This window comes from Oncorhynchus keta, chromosome 8 (genome assembly GCF_023373465.1).
Source record: "Oncorhynchus keta strain PuntledgeMale-10-30-2019 chromosome 8, Oket_V2, whole genome shotgun sequence".
Lineage (NCBI taxonomy): Eukaryota > Metazoa > Chordata > Actinopteri > Salmoniformes > Salmonidae > Oncorhynchus > Oncorhynchus keta.
In genome coordinates, this window is record NC_068428.1 from 43,341,555 (window position 1) to 43,365,412 (window position 23,858).

At 43.9% G+C, this 23,858-nt stretch overlaps 2 protein-coding genes across 6 annotated transcripts in view; one reads left to right on the plus strand and one right to left on the minus strand.

Moving 5' to 3' along the window:
- Window positions 1–1,959: 1,959 nt before the first annotated feature.
- Window positions 1,960–6,312, minus strand: LOC118380800 (vertnin-like). 3 transcript variants are annotated; one of them, XM_052524325.1, is made up of 6 exons: window positions 6,052–6,312; window positions 4,840–5,153; window positions 3,969–4,585; window positions 3,644–3,736; window positions 3,074–3,412; window positions 1,960–2,920 (listed from the first exon to the last, which is right to left on the minus strand). In XM_052524325.1, exons 2-6 carry the CDS (start codon window positions 5,149–5,151, stop codon window positions 2,059–2,061), a joined length of 2,223 nt encoding a protein of 740 aa, XP_052380285.1. In that variant the 5' UTR covers window positions 5,152–5,153; window positions 6,052–6,312; the 3' UTR covers window positions 1,960–2,058. The 3 variants fall into 3 exon arrangements, with proteins under 3 accessions (XP_052380285.1, XP_035623669.2, XP_052380286.1); XM_035767776.2 differs by having other exon boundaries at window positions 4,840–5,156; XM_052524326.1 differs by lacking the exon at window positions 6,052–6,312 and adding an exon at window positions 5,682–5,764 and having other exon boundaries at window positions 4,840–5,156.
- A 34-nt stretch (window positions 6,313–6,346) lies between these two features.
- LOC127931470 (uncharacterized) overlaps window positions 6,347–23,858 on the plus strand; it is a 59,185-nt gene continuing 41,673 nt past the window's right edge. Inside the window, exon 1 of one of the 3 annotated variants that reach the window (XM_052524329.1) lies at window positions 6,347–6,436. The gene's annotated coding sequence lies outside the window, so the exon portion shown is untranslated. Of the gene's footprint in view, window positions 6,448–23,858 lie in introns of all 3 variants that reach the window. The other 2 variants (XM_052524328.1, XM_052524327.1) reach the window with 2 other exon arrangements.

The following is a 23,858-nucleotide window of genomic DNA, read 5'->3' on the forward strand; positions in this document are numbered from 1 at the left end:
CAAGTGCCTGGATTAGGACCTGCGCCGCTTCCTGTGTGAGGCAGGGTCGTACTCTGCGGATGTTGTAGAGCATGAACCTACAGGAACGGGACACCGCCTTGATGTTCACATGTCAAGAAGATACTTCACAGTATAGTTACCAGATAAAAATATTGGTAGTTAAAAAATAAAAAGCATGGTAAATCAGCAAGAAAATAGAGATTCATAACAGAAATATATACTTAAATGAGGCCAATTAGTACATTCTAAGTACATGTTCTGGTAGTGAGTCCAGAAGTGTTGTAAAACCTTCATTAGTAAACAAATCAATGAAAATAAAACAAAATGTCTTGAACCCTGTAACATATGCTGGAAAACCAATGAACCCTCTCATACTGTAAGTAGCATTGGGGTGGCAGGTAGCCTAGTGGTGAAAGCATTGGACTAGTAACCGAAAGGTTGCTAGATCGAATCCCTGAGCTGACAAGGTAGAAATCTGTCATTCTGCCCCTTGAACAAGGCAGTGGATGAACACTTCAATTGTTAAAAAAAATGTGTGTGGGTGGAATCAAAACTCGGTGTTTGCAGAACACGCTTGGAAAACGCTTGGAAAACAAAAGGGAGTTAAACAATAAAGGAGAAACTTGATTCCTGAAGCCTTTCCCGATAAGACTTCTTTCAACGCTTCACATTTTAAACAAAATCTAATAAAAAAAAGGTCAACCACTATGAATCTTCTAGAACAGATAGACATCAAATGGATGAACAAAAACAGCACACCTTGAGAAACAATTAACGAACTAAAATGAGAACATGGACATAAAGTGGTGCTGAACACAAAATACTGAGAGATGAAAACCCATCATACTGAGAGAGGAATTAAAACCAACATTACTGAGAGATAAAAACCCATCATACTGAGAGAGGAATTAAAACCAACATTACTGAGAGATAAAAACCCATCATACTGAGAGAGGAATTAAAACCAACATTACTGAGAGATGAAAACCCATCAGAATGAGAGAGAGATGGGATTATAAAACCCATCATGAGAGAGATGGGATTAAAACGAATCATACTGAGAGAGAGATGGGATTAAAACAAAGACTCGAGAGACAAGAGAAGCAGAAACAACCAGCCTCAAACAAAGAGCCATTTAAATAAAGCGCCACTGTCACCATCATGGTGACTTTCAACTGCCTTTTGCCTGGAGGCCAGCGGAACATTAGTGGAACAGTGTCTTTTCACACACATGCAAATGTCCATGAGCTGAAGGTGATAGGTAAAGGAATGGAGGGAGGAGGGGAACAGACAAGGAGAGAAGGACAAATGAAGATTAAAGATGCATTTAGCTACAATTCCAATGCATTAGGCTTCACCCATGTGCTCTACCCAAACAAATAGTGTGTCCAGTTGAAGAAAAATCAACATTTTTAAAGAGGGTGAGATGATACTGATGGCTCTGTTTGAGGAAGTGAAGGAGGGAGAAGGGATTGTTTAGGATTCTGAAGAGACAAGAGAGCATTTCAGTTTGTTACAGGGGCATCGTTCTGCTTAAATCTAGTGTAACAGAGTATGCCCTCTCTCTCTCAGCCATGCCCTCTCCCTCTCTCTCTCAGCCATGCCCCCTCTCTCAGCCATGCCCTCTCTCTCAGCCATGCCCTCTCTCTCTCTCTCAGCCATGCCCTCTCTCTCTCTCTCTCAGCCATGCCCTCTCTCTCTCTCTCTCAGCCATGCCCTCTCTCTCTCTCACCCATGCCCTCTCTCTCTCTCAGCCATGCCCTCTCTCTCTCTCTCAGCCATGCCCTCTCTCTCTCTCAGCCATGCCCGCTCTCTCTCTCTCAGCCATGCCCTCTCTCTCTCTCAGCCATGCCCTCTCTCTCTCAGCCATGCCCTCTCTCTCTCTCTCTCTCTTAGCCATGCCCTCTCTCAGCCATGCCCTCTCTCAGCCATGCCCTCTCTCTCAGCCATGCCCTCTCTCTCTCAGCCATGCCCTCTCTCAGCCATGCCCTCTCTCAGCCATGCCCTCTCTCTCTCTCTCTCAGCCATGCCCTCTCTCTCAGCCATGCCCTCTCTCTCTCAGCCATGTACCAGTGGCACTCCGTGATGCAGGGCTCTCTTCCACATATAGTAGGTGGAACGGGGAGTCAGGGGGAAGAAGGACCTGAACTCTTTGAAGGTGGGGAAGGACTTCTCCTCGAAGCGTTTCTGGAGGAACAGTTTGGCCTTGGCCTTGAAGTTAGCCAGGGCCACCAGATCCATCACAAACATCTGGTCGTCTGTTGTGGTGGTGGTGGTAGACATCTTGGTTGGGTTGGGGAGGGGCAAAGGGGACATGGGTAAAGGGAGGGGAGCATCGAACGTGGGTGTCACGAAAGTCATTGTGGAAGGGCCTCTCAGACCCTCTGTTGGATCCCCCCCCAAGAACAACACGTCCTGAGTCACGTCCTGAGTCACGTCCTGAGTCAGACCCCTCGGCTTTATCTCCGTCTCGCCGTTAACATTCTCCGTTACTGCGTTGTTGTTTTCCATAATATTCTCAGGCCTGTTCACCTCTAGAGACAGAGACGGATGGGTGCTTTTCTCCTTCCCGTTTTGACTCGGGCCGTTGCGCCACATCCAATAGAAACAGAGTGACAGGGAGGGGTAGTTCACTTTGAACTTGGACATCGGCCATCTTGACATCCACACCTTCGCCTTGGCTGCTTCTCTCAGCTTCTTCCTGTGTAGGAACGCCATCCTGAACCCTTTGTGGTTGTTTCTACAGATCTTCATTCTGGGGAAGACAGCAGCAGCATGACCATGTCTCTCAGTACCTCCGACAGGGGACAGTCCACCAGTGGAACTACTCTTATCCACATCAGAGTTGTCTTCACTACTCCTAGCCTTGTAGCCTCTATTGAACAGCATGGCTTCCCTTCTCCAGTTGTAGTAAGTGGATCTGTATTCATTCAAATTAAACTTGTGTTAAATTGCATTTAAAATTGTAACACACTTAGTAAAATCTATAAAATGAAGGAGATGAATAAAATAACAAAAAGACAATGATTGATTAAAGGCCACGCTATATAGCAGTTAAATCCTTGTCACTGACCTGGAGATGCCTGGGAAGCTCCTCTTGAAGATCCTGAAGGGGAACGAGGTGTTCATAGCGATGCAGTTCTGAAGAACTTTCTTGGCTTCCTGCATCAGCGCCAGGTTCTGGGCCCGTTCCCCGTCCACCTTATCATTGTTGTAGTTCAGGCCGAACATACCGGCCACGCTGTCTTGGTGCTCTGGGTCTGGCTCTACCTCTTTGTCCTCCTCCTGCCTGGGCTTGGACTCTGGGGAGGACCAGGACTCTTGCTCCGTGCTGTCCCCTGGACTCACCTCGTCCGTGGAGAAACTACCACCGGACGAGATCAGCTCGTGCTTCCAGGCATAGTAGGTGGACCTGGGAGAGAATGACATTGTTGTTGTCCCAAAAGGAAAGGTAATTCAGAGGCAACAGAAGTATACAAGACAGCGGTAGCATAACTACAGCATTCTGGGCACAGAAAAGTCAAGTTAAAAATCTCGATATTTTTTTAACCATTTAAGTTTTTTTTTTGTAAATACATCATAAATACATCATGCCATGTGGTGATCTCAACTGTATTGACAATGCTTTCAGTATCTTATTTACCGGGAGATCTCAGGGAAGAACTCTTTAAACTGGTGCAGAGGCATAAGTTTCCCTTTCAGATAACACGCCTGGACGAAGTGCTTGGCCTCGTACCTTCATAGAAAGAGATTGAATTAGTATTCAATCTGTCTATGTCAGCAGAAGGTTAAATATACAGACCAAACGACACCACAATAAACACAGCACCACAAACACCAGAAAAAAACACCACAACAAAATACCACAACAAAACACAAGCCATTGAAGTGCGAATGACCCAGAGTGCCGTGACGCCGTCACCACTATCTACGACTGATAAAGAGTATTGAGCTGTATAGACGTGGACCTGGCAGCTGATTTCTTGCGGTGCTCCTGTGTCTGCCGTCTCCAGCGGTAGAAGGTACTCTTGGTGACGTTGTACTTGTCCTTCAGACTGGAGTAGGATAGGCGAGAGTCCTGCTTGAGAAGCTCCTGGGTCTTCAACAGAGGGGGGGCCCTCTTTTCCGTGTTAGGACTGCCCATCCGGAGGTCACTAGCCTGGACTAACGCTACAAAGATTATGGGTCTAAATCTGGAGCTGGTGGAGCCCACCTCTAGCTCTCCAGACCACATAATGTGCAAGGTGATAGGATCCATGTCTTTGGGGTAGGACCTGGGTCTTATCAGGCGGTTGAAGTAGGGTCGTATCTTGAGGTTATACATGGGGTAGACAGAATAGATGTTGCACTGGAGGACAGAGGAGAGGGCATAGAGGTGCCACATGTTGGCGTAGGATCCAGAGAAGCAGGAGGCTTTGACATCAGCGTCAAATATAGCCTCGAGGACGGACAGGGGCAGGTTGAGCATGTCCTGGGACTCCTCGGCACACAAGCTGAACCTGGCTGCCTGCAGCATCACCTTAGAGTCGATCATACCACACAAGTAGTACCTCTTCCACAGCAGCATGTCGACCACTGTACGCACCTGGAGGGGACAGAGTACATGTTTCTGTACTTGTCAAAATACAGATTAGGCTACAAACCAGTATAGTAACTAATTATATATTTCTAAAATGCGTTGTCAGAATACAGTATTTTTTTTTATTTTGAAAACACAGAAAAATTACATTTTTTTTTATCTCCGAGTTATCCACATTCAAAAGGACATAATTATAACCTTCATGCCTTGGAAATACAAATCCACAGAAGCAAATACAATGTGAAACACTTGCTGCTCACCTGTAGCTCCAGACTGAGACTAGTCGTCCCTACTAGCAGCATGCTGGCTGCATCAAACAACAGGTTCCCCTCTCCCTTACAGACCAGAGGCAGCAGGCCTCTGGGGGCGTCAGCAGGGTACAGGCTATGGGCTACGCCGTCGATGCCCGCCCAGCCGGGGAACTCCTGGCAAGGGGAGGAGGGCAGGGTGAAGGGGGTCAGTACCTGGTGGACCTCCAGGGCTACCCTGGTGAGGGAGTGCAGGCCGGAGCTCTCTGTAGCATCCTGAAGCTGTCCTAGAACTGACAGAACCACATCCTTCCTCTGAATCATACCTGCTGGGATACGGAGACAGAACAGAGATCGTTATATAGGAAGATGCACAAAAACCTTACAGAAAGATATTGTACAGAAACTGGACAGAAACTTTCCAGTAAATTAATTCAATGTAGTGTTGTCTCTCTTGTCATGATGTGCGTTTTGTCCTATATTTATATTTTGAATCAGACCCTGTCCCCGCAGGAGGCCTTATGCTTTTTAGTAGGCCTTCATTGTAAATAAGAAAACTGACGTGCCTAGTCAAGGCAAAATAAATAAAATGAATGAAAAATGTAATTCTGCTGTTGCATGAAACATTTTCAAGAGTAGACTTAACAAGACAACAGTTTACGGTTTTTATTGAATAGGCCTTGACATGTATGACATACATACATTTATAACTGACTGCGAATGATTGAATTCTAGTGTCCCGATGAATGTTCAAACTAACGAGAACTACACTGTTTCGTGAAGGCATATGTCTGTGACAATGTTGTTTTAAAGCATTTAAAATATGTATTAAATTCCATATTAGAAAATGTAACCTGTGCAAAACACCCAATAGCAGTCTCCACCGAGATAAGTCGTTTATTTACCGTACTAAGTGAAGTGCAATAATTTCAGCCTAATGCAACGCACGAAGAAGACGTGTGGCACGCAGTACAATAATACGTGCTGAACCGAGGAACTATGGGTCATTACAATTATAATTATTTAATTAAAAAAGGAAACAAACAATCTCTACACTACTGATTCATGGTCATTAATAAACGCGTGCGCAAAATTGCACCAGCCAACTTGGCCTGAAAACAGTTTCGGACTATGTGCCAATTTTTTCTCCCGATTAGATCTCTGCGGTACTTTAAACACTGCAACAGCAACAACAAAAAATAGTCATTCGGGCACATTCCTTACCTGAAATATTTGGTATAAATAGTTTTCCAAGAGGACGTCACTCACTTCTGGAGTGGTAAAATGCACAGCATAGATTTTGAGCTTTCGTTCCAGTTTCCCCCTCAGATAGTTAGTCCATTGTGTGTGCGTGTAACAATGTAATCTGCGTGCTTGCGCCAATTCAGCCAACCTAGGTCCACTCCAGATGGGTCACTTTGGAGAGAAATTTGAGAGTGATTGGCCCAACCTCCCTTCAGGAAATTGTCAATTGCTTAATAGTTTTTTTTTTTTTTTAGCCTGTGGCTTCCGCACTCCTTCCTTCGCTCAGGGCCACGGTCAATATCAACGTGAAGTGTGAACAAAAGCCACGGTGTCAAAGGCTATCTGTAGAGGAACAGTTATATGGGTATATATCGGGTTGGTGACTTACTTTAGGATTTTTACAATGTTGTTATGGGTTTGTTTTGTTTGGAGTGTTTATGTTTGTGGGTTTTTTTCACGCTGTTGCTTAATAATTAGGCCTGGTTCATTTACAAGTTTATTTCATTTACAAGTTCTAGGGCTTTCCCAAAACATACATGTTTTACTCATCATGCTTGTAGAATATTGAATAATTTACACAGAACATGGATTCTTTAACTTGAGTTTACAACAGCACATGTTGTGATGTGTGGTGACCTGGCCTCCCTGTTTCTCCTTAGACAAGGCCTTCTTCATGGAAGTGCAGAAAAGTCCTCCGAATAACAGTGACCTCACTTTGTACTTTCTGTAACTTGTGCATATTAACATTGATATTCTGATGACTCATGTCCAACCTCTCCCATTGACACGTCAGGCCAGTATCACTCTCAGAACCTGTACTGAACAGACTAGAGGCATTGTCCCATGTGGCTCAGTTGGTAGAGCATGGCATTTGCAAAGCAAGGGTTGTGGGTTTGATTTCCATGGAGGACCAGTATGAAAATGTATGCACTCACTACTGTAGTGGCTCTGGATAACAGAGTCTGCTGAATGACTCACTACTGTCGTGGCTCTGGGCAAGAGAGTCTGTTAAATGACTCACTACTGTAGTGGCTCTGGGTAAGAGAGTCTGTTAAATGACTCACTACTGTAGTGGCTCTGGGTAAGAGAGTCTGTTAAATGACTCACTACTGTAAGTGACTGGGTAAGAGAGTCTGTTAATTAAATGACTCACTACTGTAGTGGCTCTGGATAAGAGAGTCTGTTAAATGACTCACTACTGTAGTGGCTCTGGGTAAGAGAGTCTGTTAAATGACTCACTACTGTAGTGGCTCTGGGTAAGAGAGTCTGTTAAATGACTCTACTGTAGTGGCTCTGGGTAAGAGAGTCTGTTAAATGACTCACTACTGTAGTGTCTCTGGATAAGAGAGTCTGTTAAATGACTCTACTGTAGTGGCTCTGGATAAGAGAGTCTGTTAAATGACTCTACTGTAGTGGCTCTGGATAAGAGAGTCTGTTAAATGACTCACTACTGTAGTGGCTCTGGATAAGAGAGTCTGTTAAATGACTCACTACTGTAGTGGCTCTGGATAAGAGAGTCTGTTAATTAAATGACTCACTACTGTAGTGGCTCTGGATAAGAGAGTCTGCTAAATGACTCACTACTGTAGTGGCTCTGGATAAGAGAGTCTGTTAAATGACTCACTACTGTAGTGGCTCTGGGTAAGAGAGTCTGTTAAATGACTCACTACTGTAGTGGCTCTGGATGAGAGAGTCTGTTAAATGACTCTACTGTAGTGGCTCTGGATAAGAGAGTCTGTTAAATGACTCACTACTGTAGTGGCTCTGGGTAAGAGAGTCTGTTAAATGACTCTACTGTAGTGGCTCTGGGTAAGAGAGTCTGTTAAATGACTCACTACTGTAGTGGCTCTGGATAAGAGAGTCTGTTAAATGACTCACTACTGTAGTGGCTCTGGATGAAGAGAGTCTGTTAAATGACTCTACTGTAGTGGCTCTGGATGAGAGAGTCTGTTAAATGACTCACTACTGTAGTGGCTCTGGATGAGAGAGTCTGTTAAATGACTCTACTGTAGTGGCTCTGGGTAAGAGAGTCTGTTAAATGACTCTACTTAGTGGCTCTGGGTAAGAGAGTCTGTTAAATTACTCTACTGTAGTGGCTCTGGATAAGAGAGTCTGTTAAATGACTCACTACTGTAGTGGCTCTGGATGAGAGAGTCTGTTAAATGACTCTACTGTAGTGGCTCTGGGTAAGAGAGTCTGTTAAATGACTCTACTGTAGTGGCTCTGGGTAAGAGAGTCTGTTAAATGACTCTACTGTAGTGGCTCTGGGTAAGAGAGTCTGTTAAATGACTCACTACTGTAGTGGCTCTGGATGAGAGAGTCTGTTAAATGACTCTCTGTAGTGGCTCTGGATAAGAGTCTGTTAAATGACTCTCTACTGTAGTGGCTCTGGGTAAGAGAGTCTGCTAAATGACTACTGTAGTGGCTCTGGATAAGAGAGTCTGCTAAATGACTCACTACTGTAGTGGCTCTGGATAAGAGAGTCTGTTAAATGACACAGTACTGTAGTGGCTCTGGATAAGAGAGTCTGTTAAATGACTCTACTGTAGTGGCTCTGGATAAGAGAGTCTGTTAAATGACTCTACTGTAGTGGCTCTGGATAAGAGAGTCTGTTAAATGACTCTAAAATGACTCACTACTGTAGTGGCTCTGGATAAGAGTGTCTGTTAAATGACTCACTACTGTAGTGGCTCTGGGTCAGAGAGTCTGTTAAATGACTCACTACTGTAGTGGCTCTGGATAAGAGAGTCTGTTAATTAAACGACTCACTACTGTAGTGGCTCTGGATAAGAGAGTCTGTTAAATGACTCACTACTGTAGTGGCTCTGGATAAGAGAGTCTGTTAATTAAATGACTCACTACTGTAGTGGCTCTGGATAAGAGAGTCTGTTAAATGACTCACTACTGTAGTGGCTCTGGATAAGAGAGTCTGTTAATTAAATGACTCTCTACTGTAGTGGCTCTGGGTAAGAGAGTCTGTTAAATGACTCACTACTGTAGTGGCTCTGGGTAAGAGTGTCTGTTAAATGACTCACTACTGTAGTGGCTCTGGATAAGAGTGTCTGCTAAATGACTCACTACTGTAGTGGCTCTGGGTAAGAGAGTCTGTTAAATGACACACTACTGTAGTGGCTCTGGATAAGAGAGTCTGTTAAATGACTCACTACTGTAGTGGCTCTGGATAAGAGAGTCTGTTAATTAAATGACTCACTACTGTAGTGGCTCTGGATAAGAGAGTCTGTTAAATGACTCACTACTGTAGTGGCTCTGGATAAGAGAGTCTGTTAATTAAATGACTCTCTACTGTAGTGGCTCTGGGTAAGAGAGTCTGTTAAATGACTCACTACTGTAGTGTCTCTGGATAAGAGAGTCTGTTAAATGACTCACTACTGTAGTGGCTCTGGGTAAGAGAGTCTGTTAATTAAATGACTCACTACTGTAGTGGCTCTGGATAAGAGAGTCTGTTAATTAAATGACTCACTACTGTAGTGGCTCTGGGTAAGAGAGTCTGTTAATTAAATTATTCACTACTGTAGTGGCTCTGGATAAGAGAGTCTGTTAAATGACTCACTACTGTAGTGGCTCTGGATAAGAGAGTCTGTTAAATGACTCACTACTGTAGTGGCTCTGGGTAAGAGAGTCTGTTAATTAAATGACTCACTACTGTAGTGGCTCTGGATAAGAGAGTCTGTTAATTAAATGACTCACTACTGTAGTGGCTCTGGGTAAGAGAGTCTGTTAATTAAATTATTCACTACTGTAGTGGCTCTGGATAAGAGAGTCTGTTAATTAAATGACTCACTGCTGTAGTGGCTCTGGGTAAGAGAGTCTGTTAATTAAATGACTCACTACTGTAGTGGCTCTGGATAAGAGAGTCTGTTAAATGACTCACTACTGTAGTGGCTCTGGATGAGAGAGTCTGTTAAATGACTCACTACTGTAGTGGCTCTGGATAAGAGAGTCTGTTAAATGACTCACTACTGTAGTGGCTCTGGATAAGAGAGTCTGCTAAATGACTCACTACTGTAGTGGCTCTGGGTAAGAGAGTCTGCTAAATGACTACTGTAGTGGCTCTGGATCAGAGAGTCTGTTAAATGACTCACTACTGTAGTGGCTCTGGGTAAGAGAGTCTGTTAAATGACTCACTACTGTAGTGGCTCTGGATAAGAGAGTCTGCTAAATGACTCTACTGTAGTGGCTCTGGGTAAGAGAGTCTGCTAAATGACTCACTACTGTAGTGGCTCTGGGTAAGAGAGTCTGTTAAATGACTCACTACTGTAGTGGCTCTGGGTAAGAGTGTCTGTTAAATGACTCACTACTGTAGTGGCTCTGGATAAGAGAGTCTGTTAAATGACTCACTACTGTAGTGGCTCTGGATAAGAGAGTCTGTTAATTAAATGACTCACTACTGTAGTGGCTCTGGGTAAGAGAGTCTGTTAAATGACTCACTACTGTAGTGGCTCTGGGTAAGAGAGTCTGTTAAATGACTCTACTGTAGTGGCTCTGGGTAAGAGAGTCTGTTAAATGACTCTACTGTAGTGGCTCTGGGTAAGAGAGTCTGTTAAATGACTCACTACTGTAGTGGCTCTGGATAAGAGAGTCTGTTAAATGACTCACTACTGTAGTGGCTCTGGATGAGAGAGTCTGTTAAATGACTCTACTGTAGTGGCTCTGGATGAGAGAGTCTGTTAAATGACTCACTACTGTAGTGGCTCTGGATGAGAGAGTCTGTTAAATGACTCTACTGTAGTGGCTCTGGGTAAGAGAGTCTGTTAAATGACTCTACTGTAGTGGCTCTGGGTAAGAGAGTCTGTTAAATTACTCTACTGTAGTGGCTCTGGATAAGAGAGTCTGTTAAATGACTCACTACTGTAGTGGCTCTGGATGAGAGAGTCTGTTAAATGACTCTACTGTAGTGGCTCTGGGTAAGAGAGTCTGTTAAATGACTCTACTGTAGTGGCTCTGGATGAGAGAGTCTGTTAAATGACTCTACTGTAGTGGCTCTGGGTAAGAGAGTCTGTTAAATGACTCACTACTGTAGTGGCTCTGGATGAGAGAGTCTGTTAAATGACTCTACTGTAGTGGCTCTGGATGAGAGAGTCTGTTAAATGACTCACTACTGTAGTGGCTCTGGATAAGAGAGTCTGTTAAATGACTCACTACTGTAGTGGCTCTGGATAAGAGAGTCTGTTAAATGACACAGTACTGTAGTGGCTCTGGATAAGAGAGTCTGTTAAATGACTCTACTGTAGTGGCTCTGGGTAAGAGAGTCTGTTAAATGACTCTACTGTAGTGGCTCTGGATAAGAGAGTCTGTTAAATGACTCTACTGTAGTGGCTCTGGGTAAGAGAGTCTGTTAAATGACTCTACTGTAGTGGCTCTGGATAAGAGAGTCTGTTAAATGACTCTACTGTAGTGGCTCTGGATAAGAGAGTCTGTTAAATGACTCTACTGTAGTGGCTCTGGGTAAGAGAGTCTGTTAAATGACTCACTACTGTAGTGGCTCTGGATAAGAGAGTCTGTTAAATGACTCACTACTGTAGTGGCTCTGGATAAGAGTGTCTGCTAAATGACTCACTACTGTAGTGGCTCTGGGTAAGAGAGTCTGTTAAATGACACACTACTGTAGTGGCTCTGGATAAGAGAGTCTGTTAAATGACTCACTACTGTAGTGGCTCTGGATAAGAGAGTCTGTTAAATGACTCACTACTGTAGTGGCTCTGGATAAGAGAGTCTGTTAAATGACTCACTACTGTAGTGGCTCTGGATAAGAGAGTCTGTTAAATGACTCACTACTGTAGTGGCTCTGGATAAGAGAGTCTGTTAAATGACTCACTACTGTAGTGGCTCTGGGTAAGAGAGTCTGTTAAATGACTCACTACTGTAGTGGCTCTGGATAAGAGAGTCTGTTAAATGACTCACTACTGTAGTGGCTCTGGGTAAGAGAGTCTGTTAAATGACTCACTACTGTAGTGGCTCTGGATAAGAGAGTCTGTTAAATGACTCACTACTGTAGTGGCTCTGGATAAGAGAGTCTGTTAAATGACTCACTACTGTAGTGGCTCTGGGTAAGAGAGTCTGTTAAATGACTTACTACTGTAGTGGCTCTGGATAAGAGAGTCTGTTAAATGACTCACTACTGTAGTGGCTCTGGATAAGAGAGTCTGTTAAATGACTCACTACTGTAGTGGCTCTGGATAAGAGAGTCTGTTAAATGACTCACTACTGTAGTGGCTCTGGATAAGAGAGTCTGTTAAATGACTCACTACTGTAGTGGCTCTGGATAAGAGAGTCTGTTAAATGACTCACTACTGTAGTGGCTCTGGGTAAGAGAGTCTGTTAAATGACTCACTACTGTAGTGGCTCTGGATAAGAGAGTCTGTTAAATGACTCACTACTGTAGTGGCTCTGGATAAGAGAGTCTGTTAAATGACTCACTACTGTAGTGGCTCTGGATAAGAGAGTCTGTTAAATGACTCACTACTGTAGTGGCTCTGGATAAGAGAGTCTGTTAAATGACTCACTACTGTAGTGGCTCTGGATAAGAGAGTCTGTTAAATGACTCACTACTGTAGTGGCTCTGGATGAGAGAGTCTGTTAAATGACTCACTACTGTAGTGGCTCTGGATAAGAGAGTCTGTTAAATGACTCACTACTGTAGTGGCTCTGGATAAGAGAGTCTGTTAAATGACTCACTACTGTAGTGGCTCTGGATAAGAGAGTCTGTTAAATGACTCACTACTGTAGTGGCTCTGGGTAAGAGAGTCTGTTAAATGACTCACTACTGTAGTGGCTCTGGGTAAGAGAGTCTGTTAAATGACTCACTACTGTAGTGGCTCTGGATAAGAGAGTCTGTTAAATGACTCACTACTGTAGTGGCTCTGGATAAGAGAGTCTGTTAAATGACTCACTACTGTAGTGGCTCTGGATAAGAGAGTCTGTTAAATGACTCACTACTGTAGTGGCTCTGGATAAGAGAGTCTGTTAAATGACTCACTAATGTAGTGGCTCTGGGTAAGAGAGTCTGTTAAATGACTTACTACTGTAGTGGCTCTGGATAAGAGAGTCTGTTAAATGACTCACTACTGTAGTGGCTCTGGATAAGAGAGTCTGTTAAATGACTCACTACTGTATTATCTCTGGATAAGAGAGTCTGTTAAATAACTCACTACTGTAGTGGCTCTGGATAAGAGAGTCTGTTAAATGACTCACTACTGTAGTGGCTCTGGGTAAGAGAGTCTGTTAAATGACTCACTACTGTAGTGGCTCTGGATAAGAGAGTCTGTTAAATGACTCACTACTGTAGTGGCTCTGGATAAGAGAGTCTGTTAAATGACTCACTATTGTAGTGGCTCTGGATGAGAGAGTCTGTTTAATGACTCACTACTGTAGTGGCTCTGGATGAGAGAGTCTGTTAAATGACTCACTACTGTATTATCTCTGGATAAGAGAGTCTGTTAAATAACTCACTACTGTAGTGGCTCTGGATAAGAGAGTCTGTTAAATGACTCACTACTGTAGTGGCTCTGGGTAAGAGAGTCTGTTAAATGACTCACTATTGTAGTGGCTCTGGATAAGAGAGTCTGTTAAATGACTCACTACTGTAGTGGCTCTGGGTAAGAGAGTCTGTTAAATGACTCACTACTGTAGTGGCTCTGGATAAGAGAGTCTGTTAAATGACTCACTACTGTAGTGGCTCTGGATAAGAGAGTCTGTTAAATGACTCACTACTGTAGTGGCTCTGGATAAGAGAGTCTGTTAAATGACTCACTACTGTAGTGGCTCTGGGTAAGAGAGTCTGTTAAATGACTCACTACTGTAGTGGCTCTGGATAAGAGAGTCTGTTAAATGACTCACTACTGTAGTGGCTCTGGATAAGAGAGTCTGTTAAATGACTCACTATTGTAGTGGCTCTGGATGAGAGAGTCTGTTTAATGACTCACTACTGTAGTGGCTCTGGATGAGAGAGTCTGTTAAATGACTCACTACTGTATTATCTCTGGATAAGAGAGTCTGTTAAATAACTCACTACTGTAGTGGCTCTGGATAAGAGAGTCTGTTAAATGACTCACTACTGTAGTGGCTCTGGGTAAGAGAGTCTGTTAAATGACTTACTACTGTAGTGGCTCTGGATAAGAGAGTCTGTTAAATGACTCACTACTGTAGTGGCTCTGGATAAGAGAGTCTGTTAAATGACTCACTACTGTAGTGGCTCTGGATAAGAGAGTCTGTTAAATGACTCACTACTGTAGTGGCTCTGGATAAGAGAGTCTGTTAAATGACTCACTACTGTAGTGGCTCTGGATAAGAGAGTCTGTTAAATGACTCACTACTGTAGTGGCTCTGGGTAAGAGAGTCTGTTAAATGACTTACTACTGTAGTGGCTCTGGATAAGAGAGTCTGTTAAATGACTCACTACTGTAGTGGCTCTGGATAAGAGAGTCTGTTAAATGACTCACTACTGTAGTGGCTCTGGATAAGAGAGTCTGTTAAATGACTCACTACTGTAGTGGCTCTGGATAAGAGAGTCTGTTAAATGACTCACTACTGTAGTGGCTCTGGATAAGAGAGTCTGTTAAATGACTCACTACTGTAGTGGCTCTGGATAAGAGAGTCTGTTAAATGACTCACTACTGTAGTGGCTCTGGATAAGAGAGTCTGTTAAATGACTCACTACTGTAGTGGCTCTGGATAAGAGAGTCTGTTAAATGACTCACTACTGTCGTGGCTCTGGATAAGAGAGTCTGTTAAATGACTCACTATTGTAGTGGCTCTGGATGAGAGAGTCTGTTAAATGACTCACTACTGTAGTGGCTCTGGATGAGAGAGTCTGTTAAATGACTCACTACTGTATTATCTCTGGATAAGAGAGTCTGTTAAATAACTCACTACTGTAGTGGCTCTGGATAAGAGAGTCTGTTAAATGACTCACTACTGTAGTGACTCTGGATAAGAGAGTCTGCTAAATGACTCACTACTGTAGTGGCTCTGGATGAGAGAGTCTGTTAAATGACTCACTACTGTAGTGGCTCTGGATGAGAGAGTCTGTTAAATGACTCACTACTGTAGTGGCTCTGGATGAGAGAGTCTGTTAAATGACTCACTACTGTAGTGGCTCTGGATAAGAGAGTCTGTTAAATGACTCACTACTGTAGTGGCTCTGGATAAGAGAGTCTGTTAAATGACTCACTACTGTAGTGGCTCTGGGTAAGAGAGTCTGCTAAATGACTCTCTACTGTAGTGGCTCTGGATAAGAGAGTCAAATCAAATCAAATTTTATTTGTCACATACACATGGTTAGCAGATGTTAAATGCGAGTGTAGCGAAATGCTTGTGCTTCTAGTTCCGACAATGCAGTGATAACCAACAAGTAATCTAACTAACAATTCCAAAACTACTGTCTTATACACAGTGTAAGGGGATAAGGAATATGTACATAAGGATATATGAATGAGTGATGGTACAGAGCAGCATACAGTAGATGGTATCGAGTACAGTATATACATATGAGATGAGTGTGTAGACAAAGTAAACAAAGTGGCATAGTTAAAGTGGCTAGTGATACATGTGTTACATAAGGATGCAGTCGATGATGTAGAGTACAGTATATACATATGCATATGAGATGAATAATGTAGGGTAAGTAACATTATATAAGGTAGCATTGTTTAAAGTGGCTAGTGATATATTTACATAATTCCCATCAATTCCCATTATTAAAATGGCTGGAGTTGGGTCAGTGTCAATGACAGTGTGTTAAGCAGCCACTCACACTGTTAGTGGTGGCTGTTTAACAGTCTGATGGCCTTGAGATAGAAGCTGTTTTTCAGTCTCTCGGTCCCAGCTTTGATGCACCTGTACTGACCTCGCCTTCTGGATGATAGCGGGGTGAACAGGCAGTGGTTCTGGTTGATGTCCTTGATGATCTTTATGGCCTTCCTGTAACAACGGGTGGTGTAGGTGTCCTGGAGGGCAGGTAGTTTGCCCCGGTGATGCGTTGTGCAGTCCTCACTACCCTCTGGAGAGCCTTACGGTTGAGGGCGGAGCAGTGCCGTCCAGGCGGTGATACAGCCCGCCAGGATGCTCTAAATGATCTGTAGAAGTTTGTAGTGCTTTTGGTGACAAGCCGAATTTCTTCAGCCTCCTGAGGTTGAATGGCGCTGCTGCGCTTCTTCACGACGCTGTCAGTGGCCAATTCAGTTTGTCTGTGATGTGTATGAACTTAAAACTAGCTACCCTCTCCACTACTGTTCCATCGATGTGGATAGGGGTGTTCCCTCTGCTGTTTCCTGAAGTCCACAATCATCTCCTTAGTTTTGTTGACGTTGAGTGTGAGGTTATTTTCCTGACACCACACTCCGAGGGCCCTCACCTCCTCCCTGTAGGCCGTCTCGTCGTTGTTGGTAATCAAGCCTACCACTGTTGTGTCGTCCGCAAACTTGATGATTGAGTTGGAGGCGTGCGTGGCCACGCAGTCGTGGGTGAACAGGGAGTACAGGAGAGGGCTCAGAACGCACTGTAGGGCCCCGTGTTGAGGATCAGCGGGGAGAGATGTGTTAAATACCCTCACCACCTGGGGGCGGCCCGTCAGGAAGTCCAGTACCCAGTTGCACAGGGCGGGGTCGAGACCCAGGGTCTCGAGCTTGATGACGAGCTTGGAGGGTACTATGGTGTTGAATGCCGAGCTGTAGTCGATGAACAGCATTCTCACATAGGTATTCCTCTTGTCCAGGTGGGTTAGGGCAGTGTGCAGTGTGGTTGAGATTGCATCGTCTGTGGACCTATTTGGGCGGTAAGCAAATTGGAGTGGGTCTAGGGTGTCAGGTAGGGTGGAGGTGATATGGTCCTTGACTAGTCTCTCAAAGCACTTCATGATGACGGAAGTGAGTGCTACGGGGCGGTAGTCGTTTAGCTCAGTTACCTTTAGCTTTCTTGGGAACAGGAACAATGGTGGCCCTCTTGAAGCATGTGGGAACAGCAGACTGGTATAGGGATTGATTGAATATGTCCGTAAACACACCGAGCTGGTCTGTGCTCTGAGGGTGCGGCTGGGGATGCCGTCTGGGCCTGCAGCCTTGCGAGGGTTAACACGTTTAAATGTCTTACTCACCTCGGCTGCAGTGAAGGAGTCACTACTGTAGTGTAAATGACTCACTACTGTAGTGGCTCTGGATAAGAGAGTCTGTTAAATGACTCACTACTGTAGTGGCTCTGGGTAAGAGAGTCTGTTAAATGACTCACTACTGTAGTGGCTCTGGATAAGAGAGTCTGTTAAATGACTCTCTACTGTAGTGGCTCTGGATAAGAGAGTCTGTTAAATGACTCACTACTGTAGTGGCTCTGGATAAGAGAGTCTGTTAAATGACTCACTACTGTAGTGGCTCTGGATGAGAGAGTCTGTTAAATGACTCACTACTGTAGTGGCTCTGGATGAGAGAGTCTGTTAAATGACTCACTACTGTAGTGGCTCTGGATGAGAGAGTCTGTTAAATGACTCACTACTGTAGTGGCTCTGGATAAGAGAGTCTGTTAAATGACTCACTACTGTAGTGGCTCTGGATAAGAGAGTCTGTTAAATGACTCACTACTGTAGTGGCTCTGGATAAGAGAGTCTGTTAAATGACTCACTACTGTAGTGGCTCTGGATGAGAGAGTCTGTTAAATGACTCACTACTGTAGTGGCTCTGGGTAAGAGAGTCTGTTAAATGACTCACTACTGTAGTGGCTCTGGATAAGAGAGTCTGTTAAATGACTCACTACTGTAGTGGCTCTGGGTAAGAGAGTCTGTTAAATGACTCACTACTGTAGTGGCTCTGGGTAAGAGAGTCTGTTAAATGACTCACTACTGTAGTGGCTCTGGGTAAGAGAGTCTGTTAAATGACTCACTACTGTAGTGGCTCTGGATAAGAGAGTCTGTTAAATGACTCACTACTGTAGTGGCTCTGGGTAAGAGAGTCTGTTAAATGACTCACTACTGTAGTGGCTCTGGATAAGAGAGTCTGTTAAATGACTCACTACTGTAGTGGCTCTGGATAAGAGAGTCTGTTAAATGACTCACTACTGTAGTGGCTCTGGATAAGAGAGTCTGTTAAATGACTCTCTACTGTAGTGGCTCTGGATAAGAGAGTCTGTTAAATGACTCACTACTGTAGTGGCTCTGGATAAGAGAGTCTGTTAAATGACTCACTACTGTAGTGGCTCTGGATAAGAGAGTCTGTTAAATGACTCACTACTGTAGTGGCTCTGGATGAGAGAGTCTGTTAAATGACTCACTACTGTAGTGGCTCTGGATGAGAGAGTCTGTTAAATGACTCACTACTGTAGTGGCTCTGGATAAGAGAGTCTCTTAAATGACTCACTACTGTAGTGGCTCTGGATAAGAGAGTCTGTTAAATGACTCACTACTGTAGTGGCTCTGGATAAGAGAGTCTGTTAAATGACTCACTACTGTAGTGGCTCTGGATGAGAGAGTCTGTTAAATGACTCACTACTGTAGTGGCTCTGGGTAAGAGAGTCTGTTAAATGACTCACTACTGTAGTGGCTCTGGATAAGAGAGTCTGTTAAATGACTCACTACTGTAGTGGCTCTGGGTAAGAGAGTCTGTTAAATGACTCACTACTGTAGTGGCTCTGGGTAAGAGAGTCTGTTAAATGACTCACTACTGTAGTGGCTCTGGGTAAGAGAGTCTGTTAAATGACTCACTACTGTAGTGGCTCTGGGTAAGAGAGTCTGTTAAATGACTCACTACTGTAGTGGCTCTGGATAAGAGAGTCTGTTAAATGACTCACTACTGTAGTGGCTCTGGGTAAGAGAGTCTGTTAAATGACTCACTACTGTAGTGGCTCTGGGTAAGAGAGTCTGTTAAATGACTCACTACTGTAGTGGCTCTGGGTACTCGGCCTTGTCTCATAATCTGGTTGAAGATATCCCTCTAGTGGTGTGGGGGAGAGAGTCTGTTAAATGACTCACTACTGTAGTGGCTCTGGATAAGAGAGTCTGTTAAATGACTCACTACTGTAGTGGCTCTGGGTAAGAGAGTCTGTTAAATGACTCACTATTGTAGTGGCTCTGGATAAGAGAGTCTGTTAAATGACTCACTACTGTAGTGGCTCTGGGTAAGAGAGTCTGCTAAATGACTCTCTACTGTAGTGGCTCTGGGTAAGAGAGTCTGTTAAATGACTCTCTACTGTAGTGGCTCTGGATAAGAGAGTCTGTTAAATGACTCACTACTGTAGTGGCTCTGGATAAGAGAGTCTGTTAAATGACTCACTACTGTAGTGGCTCTGGATGAGAGAGTCTGTTAAATGACTCACTACTGTAGTGGCTCTGGATGAGAGAGTCTGTTAAATGACTCACTACTGTAGTGGCTCTGGATGAGAGAGTCTGTTAAATGACTCACTACTGTAGTGGCTCTGGATAAGAGAGTCTGTTAAATGACTCACTACTGTAGTGGCTCTGGATAAGAGAGTCTGTTAAATGACTCACTACTGTAGTGGCTCTGGATAAGAGAGTCTGTTAAATGACTCACTACTGTAGTGGCTCTGGATGAGAGAGTCTGTTAAATGACTCACTACTGTAGTGGCTCTGGGTAAGAGAGTCTGTTAAATGACTCTACTGTAGTGGCTCTGGGTAAGAGAGTCTGTTAAATGACTCTACTGTAGTGGCTCTGGGTAAGAGAGTCTGTTAAATTACTCACTACTGTAGTGGCTCTGGATGAGAGAGTCTGTTAAATGACTCACTACTGTAGTGGCTCTGGATAAGAGAGTCTGTTAAATGACTCTCTACTGTAGTGGCTCTGGATAAGAGAGTCTGTTAAATGACTCTCTACTGTAGTGGCTCTGGGTCAGAGAGTCTGTTAAATGACTCTCTACTGTAGTGGCTCTGGATAAGAGAGTCTGTTAAATGACTCACTACTGTAGTGGCTCTGGATAAGAGAGTCTGTTAAATGACTCTCTACTGTAGTGGCTCTGGATAAGAGAGTCTGTTAAATGACTCTCTACTGTAGTGGCTCTGGATAAGAGAGTCTGTTAAATGACTCACTACTGTAGTGGCTCTGGATAAGAGAGTCTGTTAAATGACTCACTACTGTAGTGGCTCTGGATGAGAGAGTCTGTTAAATGACTCACTACTGTAGTGGCTCTGGATGAGAGAGTCTGTTAAATGACTCACTACTGTAGTGGCTCTGGATGAGAGAGTCTGTTAAATGACTCACTACTGTAGTGGCTCTGGATAAGAGAGTCTGTTAAATGACTCACTACTGTAGTGGCTCTGGATAAGAGAGTCTGTTAAATGACTCACTACTGTAGTGGCTCTGGATAAGAGAGTCTGTTAAATGACTCACTACTGTAGTGGCTCTGGATGAGAGAGTCTGTTAAATGACTCACTACTGTAGTGGCTCTGGATAAGAGAGTCTGTTAAATGACTCACTACTGTAGTGGCTCTGGATAAGAGAGTCTGTTAAATGACTCACTACTGTAGTGGCTCTGGGTAAGAGAGTCTGTTAAATGACTCACTACTGTAGTGGCTCTGGGTAAGAGAGTCTGTTAAATGACTCACTACTGTAGTGGCTCTGGGTAAGAGAGTCTGTTAAATGACTCACTACTGTAGTGGCTCTGGATAAGAGAGTCTGTTAAATGACTCACTACTGTAGTGGCTCTGGGTAAGAGAGTCTGTTAAATGACTCACTACTGTAGTGGCTCTGGATAAGAGAGTCTGTTAAATGACTCTACTGTAGTGGCTCTGGATAAGAGAGTCTGTTAAATGACTCACAGCTCTGTCCTGCAAGGAATTTGTCCCCCCCCCCACACACTGCACAACAACCCTGTATGTCAACCACACCAGACTAAACCCATCTAATCTATGCACAGACACACACATCCATCTAAAACAAATGTATAAACCCCCACCTTTGTCTCCCCTCTGTCCAATGCCGTCCTGGGTAGACGTGCTGGTGCCTGGGTGTTCAAGGGATTGACCTGCTGGGAGGGAGATAGAGATTACACAACAATATATCTGGGGGTTCAGGTCAAACTACAGCTATATGTAAGTGAACAGATATTAGGTACAGGTAGATGGGAATATTCAAACCTATTTTAGGATATATTATAGACAGGCAAGTCTAAACTGGTCTCTCACACAACTCTCTGTTTATGTTTCCTTCATTTAACTAGGCAAGTCAGTGAAGAACAAATTCTTAGTTACAATGACGGCTTACCCTGGGCTAATTGTGCACCGCCCTATGGGACTCCCAATCACGGCCAGATGGGATACAGCCTGGATTTGAACCAGGTACTGCAGTGACACATCTAGCACTGAGATGCAGTGTCTTGGACCACTGAGCCACTCGGGAGCCCACTGGCTTGCTCTCTCTCTCATTATGTTTTCCACTTTTGATTGGACTGGCATTGATGTGTTAGGAGTATTGGCTTCCAGAATGATTGAATAGCTCTGTGTAATATTTTCAGATTCCTCACATCAAAAGAAGCTATTTCCGAATATAGTACAGGCTATAGTAAAGGCCCATAGCAATAGAATACTCTTGACCTTGTAGATACTACACAGCTAGTCTGCAGGAGGCCCTTGATTTAAAACCAAGTACTTTCATTCTTTAATTTAATTTCAACCCGTGGAGTTTCCCTACATCCCAACAGATATCTTCCACAGGGAAGAAGGTATTGGCCACATCCCAGGGAAGGTATTGGTCACATCCCAGGGCAGGTATTGGCCACATCCCAGGGAAGAAGGTATTGGTCACATCCCAGGGAAGGTATTGGTCACATCCCAGGGAAGGTATTGGCCACATCCCAGGGAAGAAGGTATTGGTCACATCCCAGGGAAGGTATTGGCCACATCCCAGGGAAGAAGGTATTGGTCACATCCCAGGGAAGAAGGTATTGGTCACATCCCAGGGAAGAAGGTATTGGTCACATCCCAGGGAAGAAGGTATTGGTCACATCCCAGGGAAGAAGGTATTGGTCACATCCCAGGGAAGGTATTGGTCACATCCCAGGGAAGAAGGTATTGGTCACATCCCAGGGCAGGTATTGGCCACATCCCAGGGCAGGTATGGGCCACATCCCAGGGAAGGTATTGGCCACAACCCAGGGAACATATTGGCCACATCCCAGGGCAGGTATTGGCCACAACCCAGGGAACATATTGGCCACATCCCAGGGCAGGTATTGGCCACAACCCAGGGAACATATTGGCCACATCCCAGGGCAGGTATTGGCCACAACCCAGGGAACATATTGGCCACATCCCAGGGCAGGTATTGGCCACAACCCAGGGAACATATTGGCCACATCCCAGGGCAGGTATTGGCCACAACCCAGGGAAAATATTGGCCACATCCCAGGGAACATATTGACCTAATTTTTCCCCATTTGCTTCAAATCTGCCAAGTCTGGTTCTGTCTTTGGGAAACTTGTGGATGTTTGTAATTTTCTAATGTAAGTCTTATATTTGCGTGTGGGGGTGGGGTGTTACTTGCTTGATATTAATATTTAAGTTTGTTTTAACATGTCTAATGTTTAAAATGCTGTGTTTTGTAGTTAAGTTTTCAACTGACCCCAGCAACCCTTTTCATTGGTGATCTGTACTTGAGCTGTTGAACTGACTCTTCTTGGCGAAATATATCCTGCTGTGTTTTTATTCACTTCCCATTGGCTGAGCAGATTGATATTCTGGTCTTGTGGAGTCCATTGACTGGGGTCAGCCCCACACCTTAAGTGTGTTGATTAGCTGTACTGTGCTACACTGTGGACACAGGAGGGAGGGCTGGCCAAAGGTGTTTGAATGCAAATAGAGCAACACTGAGATCGGCTCCGATAGTCTCTCACATGCTGTGTGTGTGTGTGTGTGCGTGCGTGTGTGTGTGTGTGTGTGTGTGTGTGTGTGTGTGTGTGTGTGTGTGTGTGTGTGTGTGTGTGTGTGTGTGTGTGTGTGTGTGTGTAGGGGGAAGGGGAGACGGCAGATCAGTGAAGACAGTCCACTTAGTTTTAGTTTAGTTTATTAATTCGACCATTTAAAAAAAAAGGCACACATAAAACTTAAAGGTCATACATGCACATGAATAAAATCATGGAGGATGACACACTATACAGTCTGGGACTTATTTCCATTGTTAAATCATGGAGGATAACACACTATACAGTCTGGGACTTATTTCCATTGTTAAATCATGGAGGATAACACACTATACAGTCTGGGACTTATTTCCATTGTTAAATCATGGAGGATAACACACAATACAGTCTGGGACTTATTTCCATTGTTAAATCATGGAGGATAACACACTATACAGTCTGGGACTTATTTCCATTGTTAAATCATAGAGGATAACACACTATACAGTCTGGGACTTATTTCCATTGTTAAATCATAGAGGATAACACACTATACAGTCTGGGACTTATTTCCATTGTTAAATCATGGAGGATAACACACAATACAGTCTGGGACTTATTTCCATTGTTAAATCATAGAGGATAACACACTATACAGTCTGGGACTTATTTCCATTGTTAAATCATAGAGGATAACACACTATACAGTCTGGGACTTATTTCCATTGTTAAATCATAGAGGATAACACACAATACAGTCTGGGACTTATTTCCATTGTTAAATCATAGAGGATAACACACAATACAGTCTGGGACTTATTTCCATTGTTAAATCATAGAGGATAACACACTATACAGTCTGGGACTTATTTCCATTGTTAAATCATAGAGGATAACACACAATACAGTCTGGGACTTATTTCCATTGTTAAATCATA

Coding starts and splice junctions, on each gene's coding strand:
- LOC118380800 (XM_052524325.1), bottom strand. CDS start 5,151: ATGATTCAGAGGAAGGATGTGGTTCTGTCAGTTCTAGGACAGCTTCAG. Junction 3,413..3,643: donor TTCTTCCCTGAGATCTCCCG/GTAAATAAGATA, acceptor ATTCTCTCCCAG/GTCCACCTACTATGCCTGGA. Junction 2,921..3,073: donor AGCTTCCCAGGCATCTCCAG/GTCAGTGACAAG, acceptor GAATGAATACAG/ATCCACTTACTACAACTGGA.